The 19266-nt window shown below is 44.1% G+C and overlaps 1 protein-coding gene across 1 annotated transcript; it reads right to left on the bottom strand.

Moving 5' to 3' along the window:
* Positions 1-5433: 5433 nt before the first annotated feature.
* Positions 5434-17460, bottom strand: CFAP161 (cilia and flagella associated protein 161). Its single transcript, XM_060003602.1, has 7 exons — positions 17367-17460; positions 16467-16556; positions 15713-15945; positions 14389-14473; positions 9636-9794; positions 6530-6603; positions 5434-6127 (listed from the first exon to the last, which is right to left on the bottom strand). The coding sequence occupies exons 1-7, from the start codon at positions 17433-17435 to the stop codon at positions 5896-5898; spliced, it is 942 nt and encodes a 313-aa protein (XP_059859585.1). The 5' UTR covers positions 17436-17460; the 3' UTR covers positions 5434-5895.
* Positions 17461-19266: the final 1806 nt, after the last annotated feature.

Here is a 19266-nt window from a genome sequence, read left to right as displayed (position 1 = left end):
CTAAAACCCATCAGTAAGAATATCGGCTCTGCTCTCCATAGGTTCAAGCCTTAGTGGTCTCATCATCTGTGATTATGGATTCAGAAATGACCTCTGCCTTTCACTTACCTTGTACCTGTCCCTCCCAGATTAACCTTCCTTTCTTGTCCTATCTCTCCCCTGCTCCAAAACCTGCAGTGGCTCCCCGCTACATACTGTATTAAATGCAAATTTCTACACTCTGGCCTTTCTTTTTTTTTTTTAATTAATTATTATTATTATTATTTTTTTTTGGTTGCATTGGGTCTTTGCTGCTGTGTTGCTCTTTCTCTAGTTGAGGCAAACCGGGGCTACTCTTTGTTGCAGTGTGTGAGCTTCAGTAGTTGTGGCACACAGGCTCAGTAGTTGTGGCTCACAGGCTCTAGAGCGCAGGCTCAGTAGTTGTGGCACACGGGCTTAGTGGCTCCATGGCATGTGGAATCTTCCCAGACCAGGGCTTGAACCCATGTCCCCTGCATTAGCAGGCAGGTTCTTAACCACTGCACCACCAGGGAGGCTTCTGGCCTTTCTTTTAAAGGCTTTACCTCCTGTCTCTTACTCAAGGCTCCAATCAAAGTGAACTTCCGTCTGCTTTCCTAATACATCCTGCATTTCTCCCAAGTCAATGGCTTTGGGTTATGCTTTTTTTTTTTCTTTAACAGGAATAACCTCTCTTCGTCTCTTAAGCATCATCTCCCAGTTGAGGCCCTGAAGGTAAGAACACGTTTATACTTCCCAGAGTCTAGCTCAGGACCTGATATAAAAAAGTCATGAGGTCTGTTGGATTCGATTGAATGCACAAAGGTGTACTGTGTGTGGGAAAGAAAAGGAGTCCAATCCCAGGCTGGAACCAAGTGTGGAGATAGAGAAAAACTCACTCCTTGACTTGGATGTCCATGTGCTAAACTCACGTACAAAGGCAGAGGGGAAACAGGGAGGCACTTACACGCGCAGAGCACCTGATTTCACATAACTGAACATATCCGGTTCTCCCAGCAGCCCTCACGGGCCGGTACCCTCCCCATTTCACAGCTGATGCACTGATTCTCAGAGAGATAACATCCCTGCAGCTGGGAAGTGGCCAGTCTTGGCCACCAGGCTTGCCAGACTCCTCCGTGCTCCCCTGGCAGGGAGTTATAGGTACTACTCAATCTTAAAGTTTTATTTGCTGCCAATTATCAAGGATTTAGCTGGGGTTTTGGTGGGTCCAACCAGCCTGGCAGAGGACATCACCATCCTGAGGAAGGCACTGTAGCAAGGTTGCAGCTGGACCCACAGACAAACAGGCTACATCACGTTGTCTCCAGGCAACCACTCAACTTCCCTGTACAACTGCTGGTCCTCCTGAGTCCTGAGTCTCAGGGATGGGCACGCCCTCCAAACCTGCTTGCCACCTCCTCGTCTTCTCTTGGTCTTACATACACCAGGTTTGTCTCTCTCTCTCTCTCTCTGACCTCTCTCCAACCCATCCCCTCCTGTGCACGGCCCCTGACACTGCCTTAGTTCAGAGGCTCATCTGTCCCCGGGGACCCCTTTACCTCCCTGCTGCTTCCGTAATACTCTTTCTAAAGCAAAATCATGCCCCTTTCGTCCTCACACTCTTTCGAAGGCCGACCACCACCTTCCAGATAAAATGCAAATATAGTAACTTAATACACGCACCCAAGAGTGGTATTCAAATTATTAAACAACCTGCACAGTTTTTCCTGAATGTCACTGGGCACCAACCCAACAAAACAAACTCCGGCCACAGGGCTGGGGTAGGGTCCTCGAGGCCCCCTGCTGGGCCAGACATTAACTCTGTAGTTGCTGAATTGCAGGGAAGTCCAAGGGTCCTCCCCAGGGAGGTGGCAGGGTTGCCAGAGGCGTCTCAGGGACTTGGGTCAGTAGCTATTTTCCAACCAATACAGAGGGATGCACTATTTTAACAGCCAGTGCAGACTTACTGGGTGGACCTGTTGAATAGCAGCTCTGCACACAGCCCCTTGTGACCCAGCCCCTCGCCAAGTGCCCCCCTCTCACCACTGCTCCAAACGCCCCCCCACTTCGGGCCTCCCTAGCCAGGAATGCTCTTCTCTGTGGTGTCCTTTCTCACTCGAGTGTCATCCGAGGGCAGCCTTCCCTGGTCCCCGAGCATCTCCTTGTTCTCCCACAGGGATCATAGAAGGCCCGGGGCATAATCACTGGTGGTTTCTTCTTGCCTCTCCCTTTGCCCCCAGTTGCAGGGTCTTTGCCTTATTTGTTGCTGTCTCCACCATCCTAGTAAGAGAACCAGCACACAGTGGAGGATGGATAGAAATCTGTGCAATTGAGCACAGATTGAACCTTGGGTTGGGCAAGGGGAAGCTGTAGTCCATGACTGGGGACAGAGCTACGCAGCAACACTGACTCGGTGGCACATTGCGTACAGCAAACGACGACACACAGCACACAGAATGGTCTCCACACTGTGTTATTGTACACCCTTCCTGGTAAGCTTTGAGCGTTAACTACATACACACACACACACACACACACACACACACACACACACACACATACATATTTACAAATTTTATTCATGCCTACTAAACTATATGTGCATTAAAAAAAAAGTAACATTTTGAGCAATAGGAAACACACATTAATGTAGTTTACAGGGTAAAATAATGAGATACATAGAAGTTCTAAACTTTTCCTTTCACATCTCAATGGGCCAGCCTGTGTATCCCACACTGGAGACCACTACTAAGGTACTGTGTGCCTCTCCCACAGCTACTGACCCTAGTCCCTTAGATGCCCCGGGCAACCCTGGCAACTCCGTGGTGGGCTGGAAACCCTTGGACTTCCCTGCAGTTCAGAAACTAGAGAGTAAATGTCTGGCCCAGCAGGGGGCCTCGAGGACCCTACCCCAGCCCTGTGGCTGGAGTTTGTTTTGTTAGGTTGGTGCTCAGTGATATTCAGGAAAAACTGTGTAGGTTGTTTAACCATTTGAATACCACTCTTGGCTGTGTGTATCAAGGTGAAGTACGCAAAGGTCCGCATAGCAACCTTATCCTGGAGGCCCAACCTACACAAAATTCTAGGTTTCCACCAAAGCTCAGGTCAGATGCCAGAAGCAGATTATTAGTAAACCTGGAAGCTACCTAGACACCGTATATTCGAACGTCTATTTAAAAAAAGAGAAAGGAAAAACCCCCTACAGCATCCTCTGTCGATGGCAAACAAAGAAGGTCTAGAAGACCAAGGGACAGTGGTACTCAAATGGCATATTTTTTTTCCCCAGGGAATGTTTAGCAACGACAAGAGACATTTTTAGTTGTCTCAGGTGGAGGTGTGTTACTGTCATCTAGTAGGTAGAGGCCAGGGATGCTGCCTACCCTCTTATAAGGTGCAGGACAGTCCCCCACAGCAAAGAATTATCTGGACCCCCCAAAATTGAGAGTGTGTGGTTAGAAAACTTTGGTTTAGAAGAAGGTCTAGAAGATCTGACTTGGTCCTGCCCAATTCTGCTATTTATGAGCTATGTGACCTTGAGCAAATCGCTTAACTTCTACAAGCCTATTGTCACCTCTGCAAAGGATACGGATTCAGTCAACAGATATTCCTCAAGAAATGGGGTTATGGCTGTGAACAATATCCAATCTAAGCCCAGAAAATAGTGAGAATAAGGAAATGAGTGTAAAAACTCCTCAATAATTTTGAATGCACTCAGCAGACCCAAGGCAGAAGCTCTGATGTGATCACACAACGTAATATACAGGTGACAGTGTTCGCTCAGTTCAATAGCACTAAGTTTCTAGTTATTGTCTTTCACCTATTCCAAGATATACAGGGATTTCTTTTTCATATTTTAACATCTTTGAATTAAAATGACTGGGCCTTACAGTTGCCATCAGCCAGGTGGAAGTCACACCATAGTTGTCACTAACTATATGCTTGCAAACTTGGTCGGTATTCCTGGGGGACTAAAGCTCTTTAGTGAGGGCTTCCCTGGTGGCGCAGTGGTTGAGAGTCCGCCTGCCGATGCGGGGGACACGAGTTCGTGCCCCGGTCCGGGGAGATCCCGCGTGCCGCGGAGCGGCTGGGCCCGTGAGCCATGGCCGCTGGGCCTGCGCGTCCGGAGCCTGTGCTCCGCAACGGGAGAGGCCACAACAGTGAGAGGCCCACGTACCGCAAAAAAAAAAAAAAAAAAAAAAAGCTCTTTAGCGATTCAGTCAGGGAACCATTGAAAGATGGCTTAAGGAAGCAATGTGGGTCCCCATGTTGTCTGAAAGCTTTCCGCGGGCACCTCATGGCAGGACAAGAATGCACCAGAACTGATCTAGACGCTTGCAGATTGTTTAAACTTCCAGTTCTGGTTACACCCTTTGGAGATACACAGGCAAACCAAATTCTGCTCAGCTAAGTCAGCGGTTCTCAACCCAGGCGGCACATTTTTTAAAAAGTAACAAGTGTTTTTAAAATGCTGATTCCTGGGCTCCAATCCAAATCAATTAAATAAGAATCTCCAGAGGTGGACCCAAGCATCTGTATTTTTTAAAGCCCCACCCCAGAAATTCTGATTCAATGCCCACTCAGAAAAGCCTTTCCTGACCGCCCCCAAGGAACCGTCGCTTCCTTCTCCTCTCCTGACGCAGTGAATCCCAGCTCTGGCAGTACATCAGAGGCAGCCGAAGACCACTGAAAATGCTCCTTGCCCTGGCTGCACCCCAGACCCTTCACTCAGAATTTCTGGGCTAGTGTCAGGCATCAGTAATTGCTAAAGTTCTCCAGCTGGATCCAGTGCACAGCCAAGGGCAGGAACCGCCGCCCTAACTCCTACTGCACGCACGTGAAGGGCAAATGCCTGTCTCCTCAAAGAGGCTCAAGCCACATTGGCTTGAAGCCACATCTATTTGCAACGCCATTTACATAACCCATGACTTACTTTCCGCCTCTGGGTATACAGTCGTCACTCGGTATCCCTGGGGATTGGTTCCAGGGCCCCCGAGGATACCAAAATCCTAGGATGCTCAAATTCCTTAATGTGGCTTCCGAATCTGCGGGTTCCATAGCCGCAGATTCAACCAACCGCAGATCATAAACATAATACTACGCATTCAGCGGTTGGTTGAAGCCACGGACGCGAAACCGCAGATACGGAGGGCCGACGGTATTTAAAAGCAAACCAGCCTTAGCCCTCACCTTTACTTCCGGGGCTGGGCGTCTCTTCATCCCATTACAACACCTTACACATCATAGGTGCTCCGTACTCGACAAAGAAGGAGTAGACGGACAAACACATGGAAGGATATATATGTATTTTGTCTGATGACGTGAATGCCACAACTAATGTACTGGTTTCAAAGATAAAGTAGAAATAAGGAGATTCTGCAATATGAAAATCATTACAAAATAATGGAGGTCAAATAGAGGTCTTCAGTCCACCCCCGCAAGCTAGAAGGAGACACAAAAATACAAGGGGGAAAATGTTCAACTCTAAAGTAAGGCCACAGTCCACAGCTACCCATTTTTGATTTCTTAGTACATTGTACAGAGTCGGGGGAAAGAGAATTCAGCAAAGTTCCGACAGCTTCATTACACAGACATAGCTTTAAAAAGTAACGAGTTTTTTACAGTCCTTATAGAAGCTGCTGCTGTAGGGTCTAAATAAAGGAAGCTGAGTCTTCAGAATTTGGTCATCAACAAAGGAATACCATCTGTCACTTTCAAAGACCATTTCTGCGCTGTGGCCCAAGGCAAGGCTTTTTGTTTGCTTGTTTTTTCCTGTGTCCTAGACCTCCACCGTTAATTCAATAATCCGAATACAGCCTTTGTTTTAATACAAAGTTCAGAGAGTTCTGTGCCTTCCTTAAGAATCGCTTGAGGCATGACCGAAATAGATTTCCTGTAAAGTTACATCGGACGAGTGCACGCATGCGCGCCAGGTGCGTTCCTGGTCCCCGGCTCCGCCACGTGCTCCAGGACTCGGGTGTCCTCCGCCGGCGGTTTAGACAGGTCCAACATGGTGGACGAGTCCTTCCTGGGATTCCCAGTCACCAACATCCAATGGTTCTTTGGCTTTTCAACTCTGTGTGAATCCAGATATGTGTGTGCAGCGACCTCTGCTTCCTTTCCAAAATAGGTACTGGGGCAAGAAAGAATTAACACTGGTTGGAAATGGAATTACAACCTTCAGTAAGCTGTTAAGTTCATCTCAAAGCACGTAATCCAACAGACTGCTAAATAAAGCTCTTGGAGGGGGGGGGTCTCTAAAACACTATGTGTTTGCCAACAAGACTCAGCCTACTTGGGCAAGGACCAGGTATATAGGATCCCATTATAGCTAAAGTCCTCTGTGGGGAAGGACCTGTATAATAGAAGGGGCTCTAATAGGAGTTTTCACACCTTCAAAGTTCTATGTGGCGATATTTCGTCATCAAAGGACATTTTCTGTGCGTGGCCATCCTCTTTAAATTGAACTTCTTTGCCTATATTCACAGCCCCTGCCCTCTGGCATGGCATTTTCTTGTACCCTGCTATACAATACCTTAAGAAAAGATGCCGGTGGGCCACCAGTCCCCGATTCGTGTGGCAGTGATTGATAAGAATTTTTGCATTTGCCTTTAAAGATAAAGAGAGTATGTTATTTGAATTATGAATTAAGGCCTCCAGTTTCCTAAAAGCAAAAATTTGGAAATATAGTATATATTCATTTATTTATATACATATATATATATATAGAGAGAGAGAGAGAGAGAGAGAATAATCTAGAAGCCAAACCATAATAGATTAATAAATACATGATTATAGATACACATATGATGAAACATTATACAATCATTTAAAGTCATATTGGAGAAGATCTTTGACAACTTGAAATATGGTCAGTGGTGTTAAGTGGAAAAAATAAGAATATTCCTGATGCCCTATTTTTTTTTTAAATTAAAACTAAATTAAAAAAACATATACATGGAAAAAGAAATGATAACAGCGGCTTTCTCTAGAAGATGGAACTACTGGTAATCATATTATTTTTTGTACTTTTCTGACTTTCCATAAGCGAACACATATTGTTTATAATCAGAAAATAAAAGACATATTATTTCAAAATCCTGACTCAGGTAAGCTAAAAGCAGTGTGAGATGGGGAAGAGCAGCCCCTGACATCCGGGAACTGGCCTGGCAGCCAGGGCTCTGCCTTAGTGTTCTCCTGTGAAATATAATCAACTTCACACAGTGCCCACATCAGACATGGCCACGCTGTGACCACGATGGGTCAAGCCAAAAAGAAGACCACTTTGTGATCATGTCTGAACACAGCAAAAACACGAGCACTGTCCAAGCCACAAAATACCAAATGTCCTCCTCTCCTAGAGAATAGGAGTGATTACTGCTCCCTTACTCATGACAGCTTTGGTCGTGCTCCGGCCTGCCCTCTATAGATAAGACGTACTGAGACAGCCCTGCTTCCTGACAGATTCCAATCCAGGGCAAAGCCCCACTTCCTGAGACCCTCACTAAAATCTCCCAACCACAGCCCCAATTCTATAACTTGTCCTTTCTTTCTAATTATTTTATTTTATTTTAAAAACTTTTTATTTTATATTGGAGTATAGTTGATTAACAATGTTGTGTTAGTTTCAGGTGTACAACAAATGTATTCAGTTATACATATACATGTATCTCTTCTTTTTCAAATTCTTTTCCCATTTAGGTTGTTACATAATATTGAGCAGAGTTCCCTGTGCTATACAGTAGGTCCTTGTTAGTTATCCATTTAAAAGATAGCAGAGTGTGCGTGTCAATCCCAAACTCCCTAACTATCCCTTCCTCCCACCCTTCCCCCTGGTAACCGTAAATTCGTTCTCTCTGTTCATTTGTATCATTTCTTTTCAGATTCCGCATATAAGCGATATCGTATTTCTTCCTCTGCCTGACTTACTTCACTCAGTATGAGAGTCTCTAGGCCCATCCATGTTGCTGCAAATGGCATTAATTCATTCTTCTCTATGGCTGAGTACTATTCCATTGTATTATATGTACCACATCTTCTTTATCCGCTCCTCTGTCCATGGACATTTAGGTTGCTTTCATGTCTTGGCTATTGTAAACAGTGCTGCTATGAACACTGGGGTGCATGTATCCTTTTGGACCATGTATACCAGCCTCTTACTGAGACGCCCCACGGTTTTCCGTGGTGCGCGTTCTCCATCACCGCCACAAGGAATGAAGCCGACTCGTGCAACCCCAGGTGCTCCTGATGGTCTCTGACTGGAGGGTATTGACATGTGGACAGCAGCTGGACAGGTATGAAATGTCCCATTCTGCAGATTTGTCTGAACGTGGCTCCGAGACCTGCCTCGGGCTGTGCACTGAGTTAGCAACAGAGAAATGAGCTCCTGGTGCCTGAACTCCCCAACCTCTCTAACCTAATGACAGCAACAATAGAACAACCACCGTTAAATTAACAACAACGAATGCTTGGGAGTGCTGTCTGGACCAGGCACTTTTCTAATAAGCACTGTAAATGGACTAACCGCTTCATCCTCACAAAACCTCATAAGTTAGGCATCGTCATCTATCCCCATTTTACAGACAATGAAGCTGAGATACTGACAGTTTAAATCATGGGAATGAGAGGCAATTCCAAGGAGAGCAAAGCTGGAAAAGACCAGTGGAAGAGAGGAAATCTGTCAAGCATGCATCATTGTGGACCACGTGTATATTCTCCGTGCTGGGAGACAGACCCTTGCAAACCTGGGTCCGCCTACAGAGCTCGGGAGAGAAGCCTACTGCGTCAGGTGGATTCAGAGTGCCTGGTAACTGGGGGGCCCTTCCCGGATGGCCAACTCTTTAAGTCCTTCCTGGCTGTAAATCCAGTAACTCTCCCAATAACCTCCAACGACTCCTTCGTCTCCGTCTGCTGGATGTCTCACAAGCAAGGAGCATGGCCTCTGGTCCTCAGAACAGCTCTGTGCCCACCAGACCTGCCTTCCCATCCAGAACTGTGCTCCTGTCCGCAGGGCCCAGGCTCCTGAGAAAATGTCCAGCAACGTGCTCACCTGTGTGTCGGCCCCACCCTGTCCTTCACTTCCCCCAGATTACCCAGTCTCTTTAGAAATGAGGACTTAACAGAGGCCTGAAAGAAAGCGGTGTCATCATCCTTACAGTCTCGCGGCAGTGGTTCTCAGCCTGATCTCAGGGGCAGAGCCCGGGCCTCGGTATCTTTATGAAGCTCTGTAGGCGATTCTGTGCGCCACCAGAGTCGAGAGACACCAAGGCGGGATGCTGCCACAGGGCAAAACGGTGCCTCCCACACTTGAGTTAGGAATGAAAAAGAGGGACTTCCTGGCGGTCCAGGGTTAAGACTCTGCTCTTCCCCTGCAGGTGGCACAGGTTCGATCCCTGGTCAGGGAGCTAAGATCCTGCATGCTGCACGGTGCAGCCAAAAAAAGGGTTTTTTAAAAATTTTTTAATAAAAACAAATAAATAAATATTTTTTTAAAAAAGGAAGAAATGAAAAAGAGAGAGTGAGAATGTGTGAGGCGTATAAGGCGTCGGAGCCCTGACAAGCCTCCACTTCACACACAGGAGTAAATCGCACCCACTTCACAGCAGCCACGCACACGTCTGCCTTCCCCAGGCTGCGCTCACCAGGACGGGGAAGCCTTCATATTCCAGGCGTAGCTGGGGGTCAGGGAAGGCCGCCTGCCAGCAGTTCAGGTAGGAGTCCTCATCCGTCAGGTACACCTCCTGGAGCCAAGACCTCTTAGACGACTTCATGAGGGTCCTGTGGTCACTTGATAAATATAACTGAAAACGACAGCAAGCAGATGGACTACCTCACAACTACCCGAGAGGCTGGACAGCCAGTGTGTTCAAAAGCAGTTTTCAAAAACCCTGTTCTTACGGATTGTACAAGAACATTCAACTTTCCTCTCCCTCAGAAAGGCCATCTCAGAGGCTGAGACCACCCGCCCTCACATCACCGGCCACTGCTTTCCCTTCCTTGGAATACCAAACCCAGCCTCCCTCTCCACCTCATGCACTCCTCCTCTTTTTTCTTTTTAACATCTTTATTGGAGTATAATTGCTTTACACTGGTGTGTTAGTTTCTGCTGTATAACAAAGTGAATCAGCTATACGTATACATATATCCCCATATCTCCTCCCTCTTGCATCTCCCTCCCTCCCACCCTCCCTACCCCACCCCTCTAGGTGGTCACAAAACACTGAGCTGATCTCCCTGTGCTATGCGGCTGCTTCCCACTAGCTATCTCTTTTACATTTGGTAGTGTATATATGTCCATGCCACTCTCTCACTTCATCCCAGCTTCCCCTTCCCCCTCCCCATGTCCTCAAGTCCATTCTCTATGTCTTCGTCTTTATTTCTGTCCTGCCCCTACATTCTTCAGAACCTTTTTTTTTTTTTTAGATTCCATATATATGTGTTAGCATACAGTATTTGTTTTTCTCTTTCTGACTTACTTCACTCTGTATGACAGACTCTAGGTCCATCCACTTCACTACAAATAATTCAATTTCGTTCCTTTTTATGGCTGAGTAATATTCCATTGTATATATGTGCCACATCTTCTTTATCCATTCATCTATCGATGGACACTTAGGTTGCTTCCATGTCTTGGCTAAATAGAGCTGCAATGAACATTGTGGTACATGACTCTTTTTGAAATATGGTTTTCTCAGGGTTTATGCCCAGTAGTGGGATTGCTGGGTCGTATGGTAGTCCTACTTTTAGTTTTTTAAGGAACCTCCATACTCTTCTCCATAGTGGCTATACCAATTTACATTCCCACCAACAGTGCAGGAGGGTTCCCTTTTCTCCACACCCTCTCCAGCATTTATTGTTTCTAGACTTTTTGATGATGGCCATTCTGACCAGTGTGAGGTGATACCTCATTGTAGATTTGATTTGCATTTCTCTAATGATTAGTGATGTTGAGCATCTTTTCATGTGTTTGTTGGCAATCTGTATATCTTCTTTGGAGAAATGTCTATTTAGGTCTTCTGCCCATTTTTGGATTGGGTTGTTTGTTTTTTTGATATTGAGCTGTACGAGCTGCTTGTATATTTTGGAGATTAATCCTTTGTCTGTTGCTTCGTTTGCAAATATTTTCTCCCATTCTGACTCCTCCTCTTTTTCAGGACATCAGGCCTGGAGCAATATTTTATTCATTATAAATAATGTTGCATGAAACTTATTGCATGAAGTGAAGTGCTCTTTTTTTTTTTTTTTTTTTTTTTTTTGAAGTGCTCTTAAAACCAATACCAGCACAGCTGATATTCATACGTGAGCCTCCAAGGGGGCCTCGGCCCCTCTGGAATTGACGTCCACACTTGGAACTTACGTCAGCTCTCTGGTTGCCTATAACTTCGCCAAGGAGCACCCCATCTTGCTGAAAGGTCCATAATGTTAGTTCCTCGTTAGCCGTTTACCGATTCGCCTTCGCCCTGCACCTGGAGGTCGTTTCTGCATATCTTGATCGGTTTTCATTAAACACCTTTTCTATACAAAGCTATGTCATGAAGCGCTCTGGGGAAGGCAGACATGAGGTACTGCCCTCAAGAAGCTTTCCAGCTAACAGGAGGGATGACTAAGCATAGAAATTGGAAATATCTGTAAGGTATGGCGTCCAGCAGGGATGCAAAGAGCTACAGGAGGGGAGAGATGGGAACACATGCTCTCCCAGGGGCTCAGGAAAGACTCCGAGGAGGAGGTGATGTGGTATCAGGGAGCCCGAGAGGATGAGCGTGGACAGGCAGGGTAGGGACATATTACAGCGGGCTTCAAATGCCACAGTGAACAGCAGCACTTCACGCAGAGGGCAATGGGGGCACCGCTACTGACTTTTCAATGGAGGTGCAAGGTGAGTTTTAAAGGATTGACCTGACAGCACGCTGCCAGTATGAGATGACGTCAGGATAGACTAAAGGGACGAAGCTATGGGGGCGTGGACTGAGGTACCGGCACTGGGAGTGCGAAGACGGGCCGAACTGCACTGTGAAGGAAGAGCCATGGGACCTGACAATAGCTGGAGCTGGATGTGGGTGGGAAAGGAAGATGGGTGCAAGATACACTGCGGCTTTGGCCTGGCTGATGGGGCGGATGACAATGCCATTCAGACCAAACAGAAAATAATGTCTATCTCAACCACAAACGTTGCCTCGTTCATATAAAGAAAAACAATAAGAAAATCAGGAACAAAAATCAGGCCTCTACAAGGCCACCATCAACAGGATTTTCATAAATACCCTGAAAGAGCTTGCTAATTCAAAGACAAGAAACAGAAATAAGAGGTATAAGAATTTGAGAAGAGATAAAATTGTCATCATTTGAAGATGAGCTGACTGTCTACCTGGAAGTCCTAAGAGAATCAACCTGAATTCATAAGAGTAAGTGATTTCATCCAAGGTGAGTATAAAAATCAATGTCTATCTTCGATTTCTGCTGCAACTGTCAAAAGGACCTACCTTCAATAGCTTCCAAAATAGAAGATACCAAGGAATAACCTTGACGAGATCAGTGTCAGATCCATGTGAAGGAAAGCACAAAACTTTACTGAGAGATAGAAAAGAATAATTGAAGAAACAGAGAGACATCTCAGAAGGACAAATATTGTAAAGCTACTAAAAATGTGAGCGTGCTTAATTTTAAAATGCCAATCAAAATACCAAGTGATTTCCCTCCCCACAGGGGCAGAGGCACTTAAAAAAATTATTACTACATTTGACTGAAAGATTAATTCCTAACATAATTCAGACAAAGAAGTGTAATGATAAAGAACTAGTCCTACAAGTCATCAGAGTGACCTAGAATAAAAATAAACAACTCCAGTTCAAAGGATCCAAACAGAAAGGCACGTATAATAATTTAATGCGTGCAGCATGTGGCAGTGAAGAAAGGAATAATTATTCAAGAAATAACACAGATATGACTGACTAGTCATTTGGGGGAAATTTAGATGTTCACCTCAAGGCCTCTATCAAAATAAATCCCAAGTGGATGAAAGAATAAACTTAAGCAACAGTTCAAGTTTAGACATCTAAAAATTAATACAAGTTATTCTTTTTATCATATCTTTGGAGCAGACTTCAAAGGCTCTGAGCAATGGAAGGAATTACAGAGAAAAGCACTGATAGATTTTACTTAAAAATAGATGAGAACAACTACAATTTAAAAGCCAAGTTAACAAATGAGAGGAAATACTAGCAACAAACGTGGCAAACTTTTATAATCTGTGGAAGAGGAGATATTTAAGCCCAAGTCAACAAACAGGCAAAGAACAGATGATTTAGGGGAAAGAGAAGGAGAGCAGAGATGGAAGGGAGGGGTGGGAAAAGAAGGTAAATAAAAAGAAAGAGAGAAACAAAAAAAGAAAAGAAAAAAATAATATCTAAAGGTTGTAATGCTTGTAATTTTCCCTATATTTTAAGATTTTCCCTTTATAAAATAAGCTAAGATGTTAGTAGGGCTACTCTCTGGATGAGAGAGTGATGATTGACTTCCTCTTTCAACAACTGGGTATTTCCTCTAAGTTTCACATTTAAAATCAGGCTGCAGCTTACCGTCCATGGCGCGTCAGAATTTACCTGCCAGCATTGATTTCTTGGAAGTATGAAAATAATAAAGATGCTGCTGGTGATGACGATGCCACATCATACAATAACGGAATCTTTGATTCAGTGAAAAACGTTATATATGATACCAACTCTCCCCCTTAGTAGCCAAGTGACTTGGAGCGAAGTCACTTAACTGGCTGTGCCTCGGTTTCCCCATCAGTAAAACAGTCCCTACTTTAAAGACTTGTTGGGGGGAATACATGAGTTAACATATGTGAAGCTCTTAAACACGTAGTAAGGAAATAATCTCCATTTTATAGAAAGACTCAAAAAGGTTAAATAACTTACCCAAAGTCCCAGCCCTTAGGTATGCATCTCAGCTGGAATTCAAATCCATATGTATCTGGTTCTATTACACTGCCTGATTCCCAAGGTAGAGGTAAAGATCAAAGACTTGTGCTCCCCGATTTATGCAAATGTGTTAGCATTGGTGACATTAAACAGCTGTCAGAATATTACATAATCTGATCATTTAACTTACAAGTGGAGGTGGTATCAATTTTTGCTTTTTACCAGCTGCATTGCAAAGAGGGTTTTTTTTCCCCCTTACTCTTTAGCTTTTAAGGATGTATTTTTGTAATTCGTGAGGTTAGAAGGAAAGAACTGGCCCCAGAATGCCTTGGAAAAGCTGCAGGCTGACACCATAATGAGGCCAGAGATGGAGCCCATGCCCATAGAGTTCTCTGTCCACTTCAGTAAGTAGCCATTAGCCCACACGGAAACAAAAATGACTGGTCCAAAGTAGACGTGCAGTATTACGACTTACCATTCTGTCTGCAAATCCTCCTGCTATCCCGAGGCGAAAGTTCTGCCCGTATCTAAGGAACTGACCAATGACCTCTCCAGCTGCACTGTCAGTGGAGAATTAATATAATGTAAATTCTCCGTATTAGGATCATTCTCCAGCTCTATTTTTTGTGTATGCACTTTGGTTTATAATTTTCTTAGTAATGTCTATTCATGTACCATAACTGAAATAAGTCACTTACCAAAAGGTCTTTTCTTTTGGCCTCCAAGTCTTGCTAGCACCTTACTCACTGTCTTCCAACACACTCGGAACACACAGTGTTCCCACTTTGTGAGCCTAGGGTGGACTGAGAAAGTCATACTGTCCTACGCTAATGAATTGGTCCAAGTCCACGGACATCTTTTTTTAATTGAAGTACAATTGATATATAATGTTATATTTAGTTTTAAGTGTATACATCATGATTTGATATTTATACACGTTAGGAGTTGATCACAATAAATCTACTTAGCATCTGTTGCCATTTAAAATTATTATGATATTACTGACTATATTCCCTATTCTATATATGACATCCCCATACACTGACAACTTTAGAGAGAAGCAAGGTAACAAATTTGTAGACATTTAATACACTCTTCCCTCGTAATCTTCCAGGAAACAGAAACTGTGATCAATTTTTAGCTGTTTTAACATAAATTATGTGTAGTCAAAAACTCTAAAGACTTAAAGGACTAGTTATATCCCTGTCATATAAACTTGCTATCATAGTTTAGTAACAAACTGAAAGCAATGACTTTTAATTGTAATGATGTATCTATTCTCTAAGGATTTAAATGCTCAATTCCAAAATTTCAAGTACATTTTTAGTGGACAATTAATTTTAAAACAGCAAATCCCCGTGGACTGCTACCTTGCATTTAACTATATATTTCTGATGTAGAAATAACAGAGTAGCATTAAAAACAATGAAAGCACTCAAATGAGCTCAAAGCCTCATGAAATGTTATTAGGAAAACCCACTTGGCTTCTGGGCAGAGTCTGAATTTAATTCCCTGGATGCAATACTTTTGAATTAAGCATTTTGAATTGAATTCAAATTATCCATTATCCTGATGTGAACTGAAATCAAATTACCCATTATCCTGATGTTTAAGGTAACAGGATTGTCAAGGCCCCTTGACAATCATTCTCAAGATACGAAAGCAAGATGAGAATCACAGAGAATATTCACATAACCTTTGCCTCCAATGAGCACTGCTCTAAGCCCAGGGCATCCTTACACTGCAAGTGAAAACAGATATTTATGATGAAAATGAGTCTAAAATTAAAGTATCTTTACCACAAAACAGTGAAAGTGTTTCTGCCAACCGGGATCTTGGTTTGAGCTGCGCTCAGGCCGCAGGGCACCTCTAATGCGTCCCTCAGATGGGCTTTAATTTCATCTGGAGTCATACACAAGCTCAGGTCCCCGCCCAGAAACAGATCAGCTTCTGTCTCAGGGTGGTCAGGGTTCACGAGCATCACTTTGTCGCCATAGCGAATGTATCCGTCTTCAGATATCGAAAGCTGCATCTACAATTTAAATAGGAGTTTTTCAGATAAACCACGCGATTCCTTCACAGCCAGCGCCGAGGCCACTGCAGATGTACCCTATTTTAAGAAGGGATTGACTTGAATTTCCTGAAATCTTTCTTCTTCCTTTTCCTGCCACCAATCTGTCCCAATGTACCAAATCAACGCCCCTGATAATCCCAAACGAAGTAAAATAAAGCTGATGAAAAATTTCATGGGTTAATTCCATTATTAATTTATTCAACATTCCTAGAAACCTTCCTGAGCACCAACTAAAGGGCATTTTAGGCGTGCATGTATCAGTCTCCTCATTTCTTAATTTGGAAAATGCAGGTGAACAAAATTAACAGCAAACTTCTCATGTTTCTAAGATCTTAGGGAATTTTAAACGTTGTGGTTATCTAAAGGGAAGAATTGGTATTTTCCAAATGACAACTCACTTATGGAATTTCTGCTTGCTTAACATATTCTCACATTTAATTTGACAGACTTTTGAAAACAACGCTTGAATTTAAAATTACCGGTCTCAGAAGATTCTCTTTCAGTCTTCTGTTTCTCTGTATGAGAAGTTGTCCCTTGTCCTTCTTTGCTAAGAAGTCTTTCATGAGCTCCTGGTTAAAGAGAAAAATGAATGAAACCCAAAGGGTCAGCAATAGTCCTGAATAATAGAGATACCGAGAGCTTTTAGGTCCAAAGCACGACAAGTTGTGAAAGCAAACTTTGAGAACGTAAAAAGAAATGCGAGCATGATGGGAATGGGGGACTTTTTTTTAGCATTACTTTATTTTTTATTTCATTGTGGAATGTTTAGAAAAATGAGAAAGACACAAAAAAGAAACATCACCTATAATTACTCCAACCAGTGACAATGATGAGTAACATTTGGAGGTCATATTGTATGATGATGGACACCGAAAGTGTCTCCCCACCCAACTAGTTCCATAAAAGGATGGCCCAGGGTCTTGTTAAGACCGCCATAGGACAATTCAGGGCAATGAGTATGAGGTCAGTAAAAGGGATGCTACGGGGACACTCAGGAGGGGATGTGGGACAAGGTGGGGGATGGGGGCAGTATTTCTGCTTACAGTCTACCTGCTCACCTGGACCGCAGCTTCGGAGACTGTAAGTCTCTGCGGAACACAGGGAATTTCGTGGGGCTCTAGACTAAGGGAGAGACACAGGCAGGAGCCTTGAGAGTTTGCGAGGCCAAGAGACGCGCGTAAAGAGTAGAAGGGCGTGAGATCTGCGGGTCTGCCAGTGAGATTCTTAGGGCGTTCAGAGGGAGTTGGGATTTTAGGGACATTGGGTGTGTGCTGGGTGCGAAAGGAGGCTTGGGATGCTCTAAGTAGGGGCCCGAACTTAGGCCAGGCGGGTGAGTCCCCGGGCAGTGGGCGGGCCGTGCCCGGCCACTGCTTTCGTACCTCCTCCAGGTAGACGTCCTCGTTCCAGTTGCCCATCCGGACTCCTGGACCGTACAGGTTCTGAGCCATCGTCCCCTGCTCTCCCACAAACAAGCTTCCGGGGCACAGAGCCTGTGTTGGCCTCCCCGTCGCCATGACGACCCGGCCCCCTGCGATTGGCCAAGGTCCGGGACCCTGCTAGCCAATAAGTGACGACACACGGGTTGCGCTGGGCTCTGGTGCGGCCCCATCCCAGAGGCTGTCACCGCCCCACCTCCGCCCCCCCACCCTGCGCCTCACTTCCCCTCTTAGGTTTTTCTCGAGTTTAATTGCAAAGCAGGCAAGAGAAAAAACTCGAGCCTACAGACCTCACTGTCCTAAATGCCCGCCACAGAGAAATTTTTAACTTTTTTTTTCTTTTAGAATCTAAACGAAAATTGCTTTTAAGTAGAGTATCCCTTGCTTTGGGGGGGCAGCAAAGAGGAGCTTTGAAATGGAAGCATAGCTTGCTTGCAGCCTACTTTTATTATCAGCCAGCAGCCATTTCATCCTAATCATAATACAAGCTCAATGTAGAAATCTGGAAACCAAAATAGTATAGAAAGAAGGTGGAAGAGAAAATTACTCAAAATTTTCACTGCCTCCAAAGTAAGAAATATGTCATGCCAGTCTATTTGTGTTTATATGCTTCTGAGGTGGTTCTTATTTCCACAGACTTTACAGCATTCCTCCTGCCTCCCCCAGATACCAAGTGCAAGGACAAGCCTATGATTTGCAAGAAGTCTTGATAAAACCGGAATATGCCGGAGCCAACATCTTTTAAACAAAATATAATTTTATGAGTAGGAAGGGTAAACAGGTACTGCAGGACTCCCCAGGGCTTGATGCTGATTGAATGCATTCAGTAATTCACCTTTACTTAGTGTCTACTAAGAGAGGACAGAAATGAAAGACACAGGGACCTTTCTTTCCTTCAGCAACCTACAAGAGAAGAGAGTTCATGAAAACAAATTACGTCAGAGAGAATGGAATGAGTGCAATTAAGGATGTGCCAATGAAGGGTCATAGGCACGTAAAGAAAGACTCATTTCTGCCTTGGGGGATGGTGAGAATGAGAGTAAGGAGATCTGTGGGTGGTGACTGAGGGAAGGGGGACTTTGGAGATGAACTTGGATTTGAGCTGGCAGGCTGCAGTTGGGATACAGTTGGGATACAACTAGGAATATTCTCACACATTGGTGAATCCATGAGCTTTTTCAGTACAGCACCACATGCTAGGATCCTTCAAAAGGATAAATGGGACAAAGAAGGTAGGTCAGATATTATACCACTAACTGCACTTGATAAATCAAGTAACTGAGACTCAAAGATGCTAGTGGCTTATCCAAGTTCAAACTGCTAACAGTTGCTCAAAGCAAGGACTTAACTCAGATTTTCTGACTGCAAAGTCCATGTTTTTTCTCTTTGTTTCCATATTCCCTGTAAAATCGGGAGTATGATAAGGCAACTTTCATCTCCATATGATTTATGAAGGTTCTAATGATTCGGTTATTTGCTTAAGTCCTTACACCAAGACAGCTTTGCTCTCACCTATTTTCTTTGTGCTATTATGGTCAAGTATTGTACACTTCTATATGTTACAGAATCAACAATACAATTACATACATGTTGCTTTATGCAATTGCTTCTTAAATCAGTCAGGACTAAAAATGTGCAATTATACTCTTTTGTAGATTACATACATAATTACCTTTATTTTTTCATGTGGATACCAATTACAGCCTGGTGTTACTTGCTTTCCACCTGAAGAGTCTCTGTTGGTATTTCTTGTAAAGCAGGTCTGCTAACAACACATTCTCTCAGTTTTTACCTGTCTGCCCATTTCACCTTCATCCTTGTAAGATAGTTTTACCGGGTATAA

The sequence above is a fragment of the Delphinus delphis genome, chromosome 2, assembly GCF_949987515.2.
Source record: "Delphinus delphis chromosome 2, mDelDel1.2, whole genome shotgun sequence".
In the NCBI taxonomy this organism is placed as follows: Eukaryota; Metazoa; Chordata; class Mammalia; order Artiodactyla; family Delphinidae; genus Delphinus; species Delphinus delphis.
This window is presented reverse-complemented; position numbering and strand designations above follow the sequence as displayed.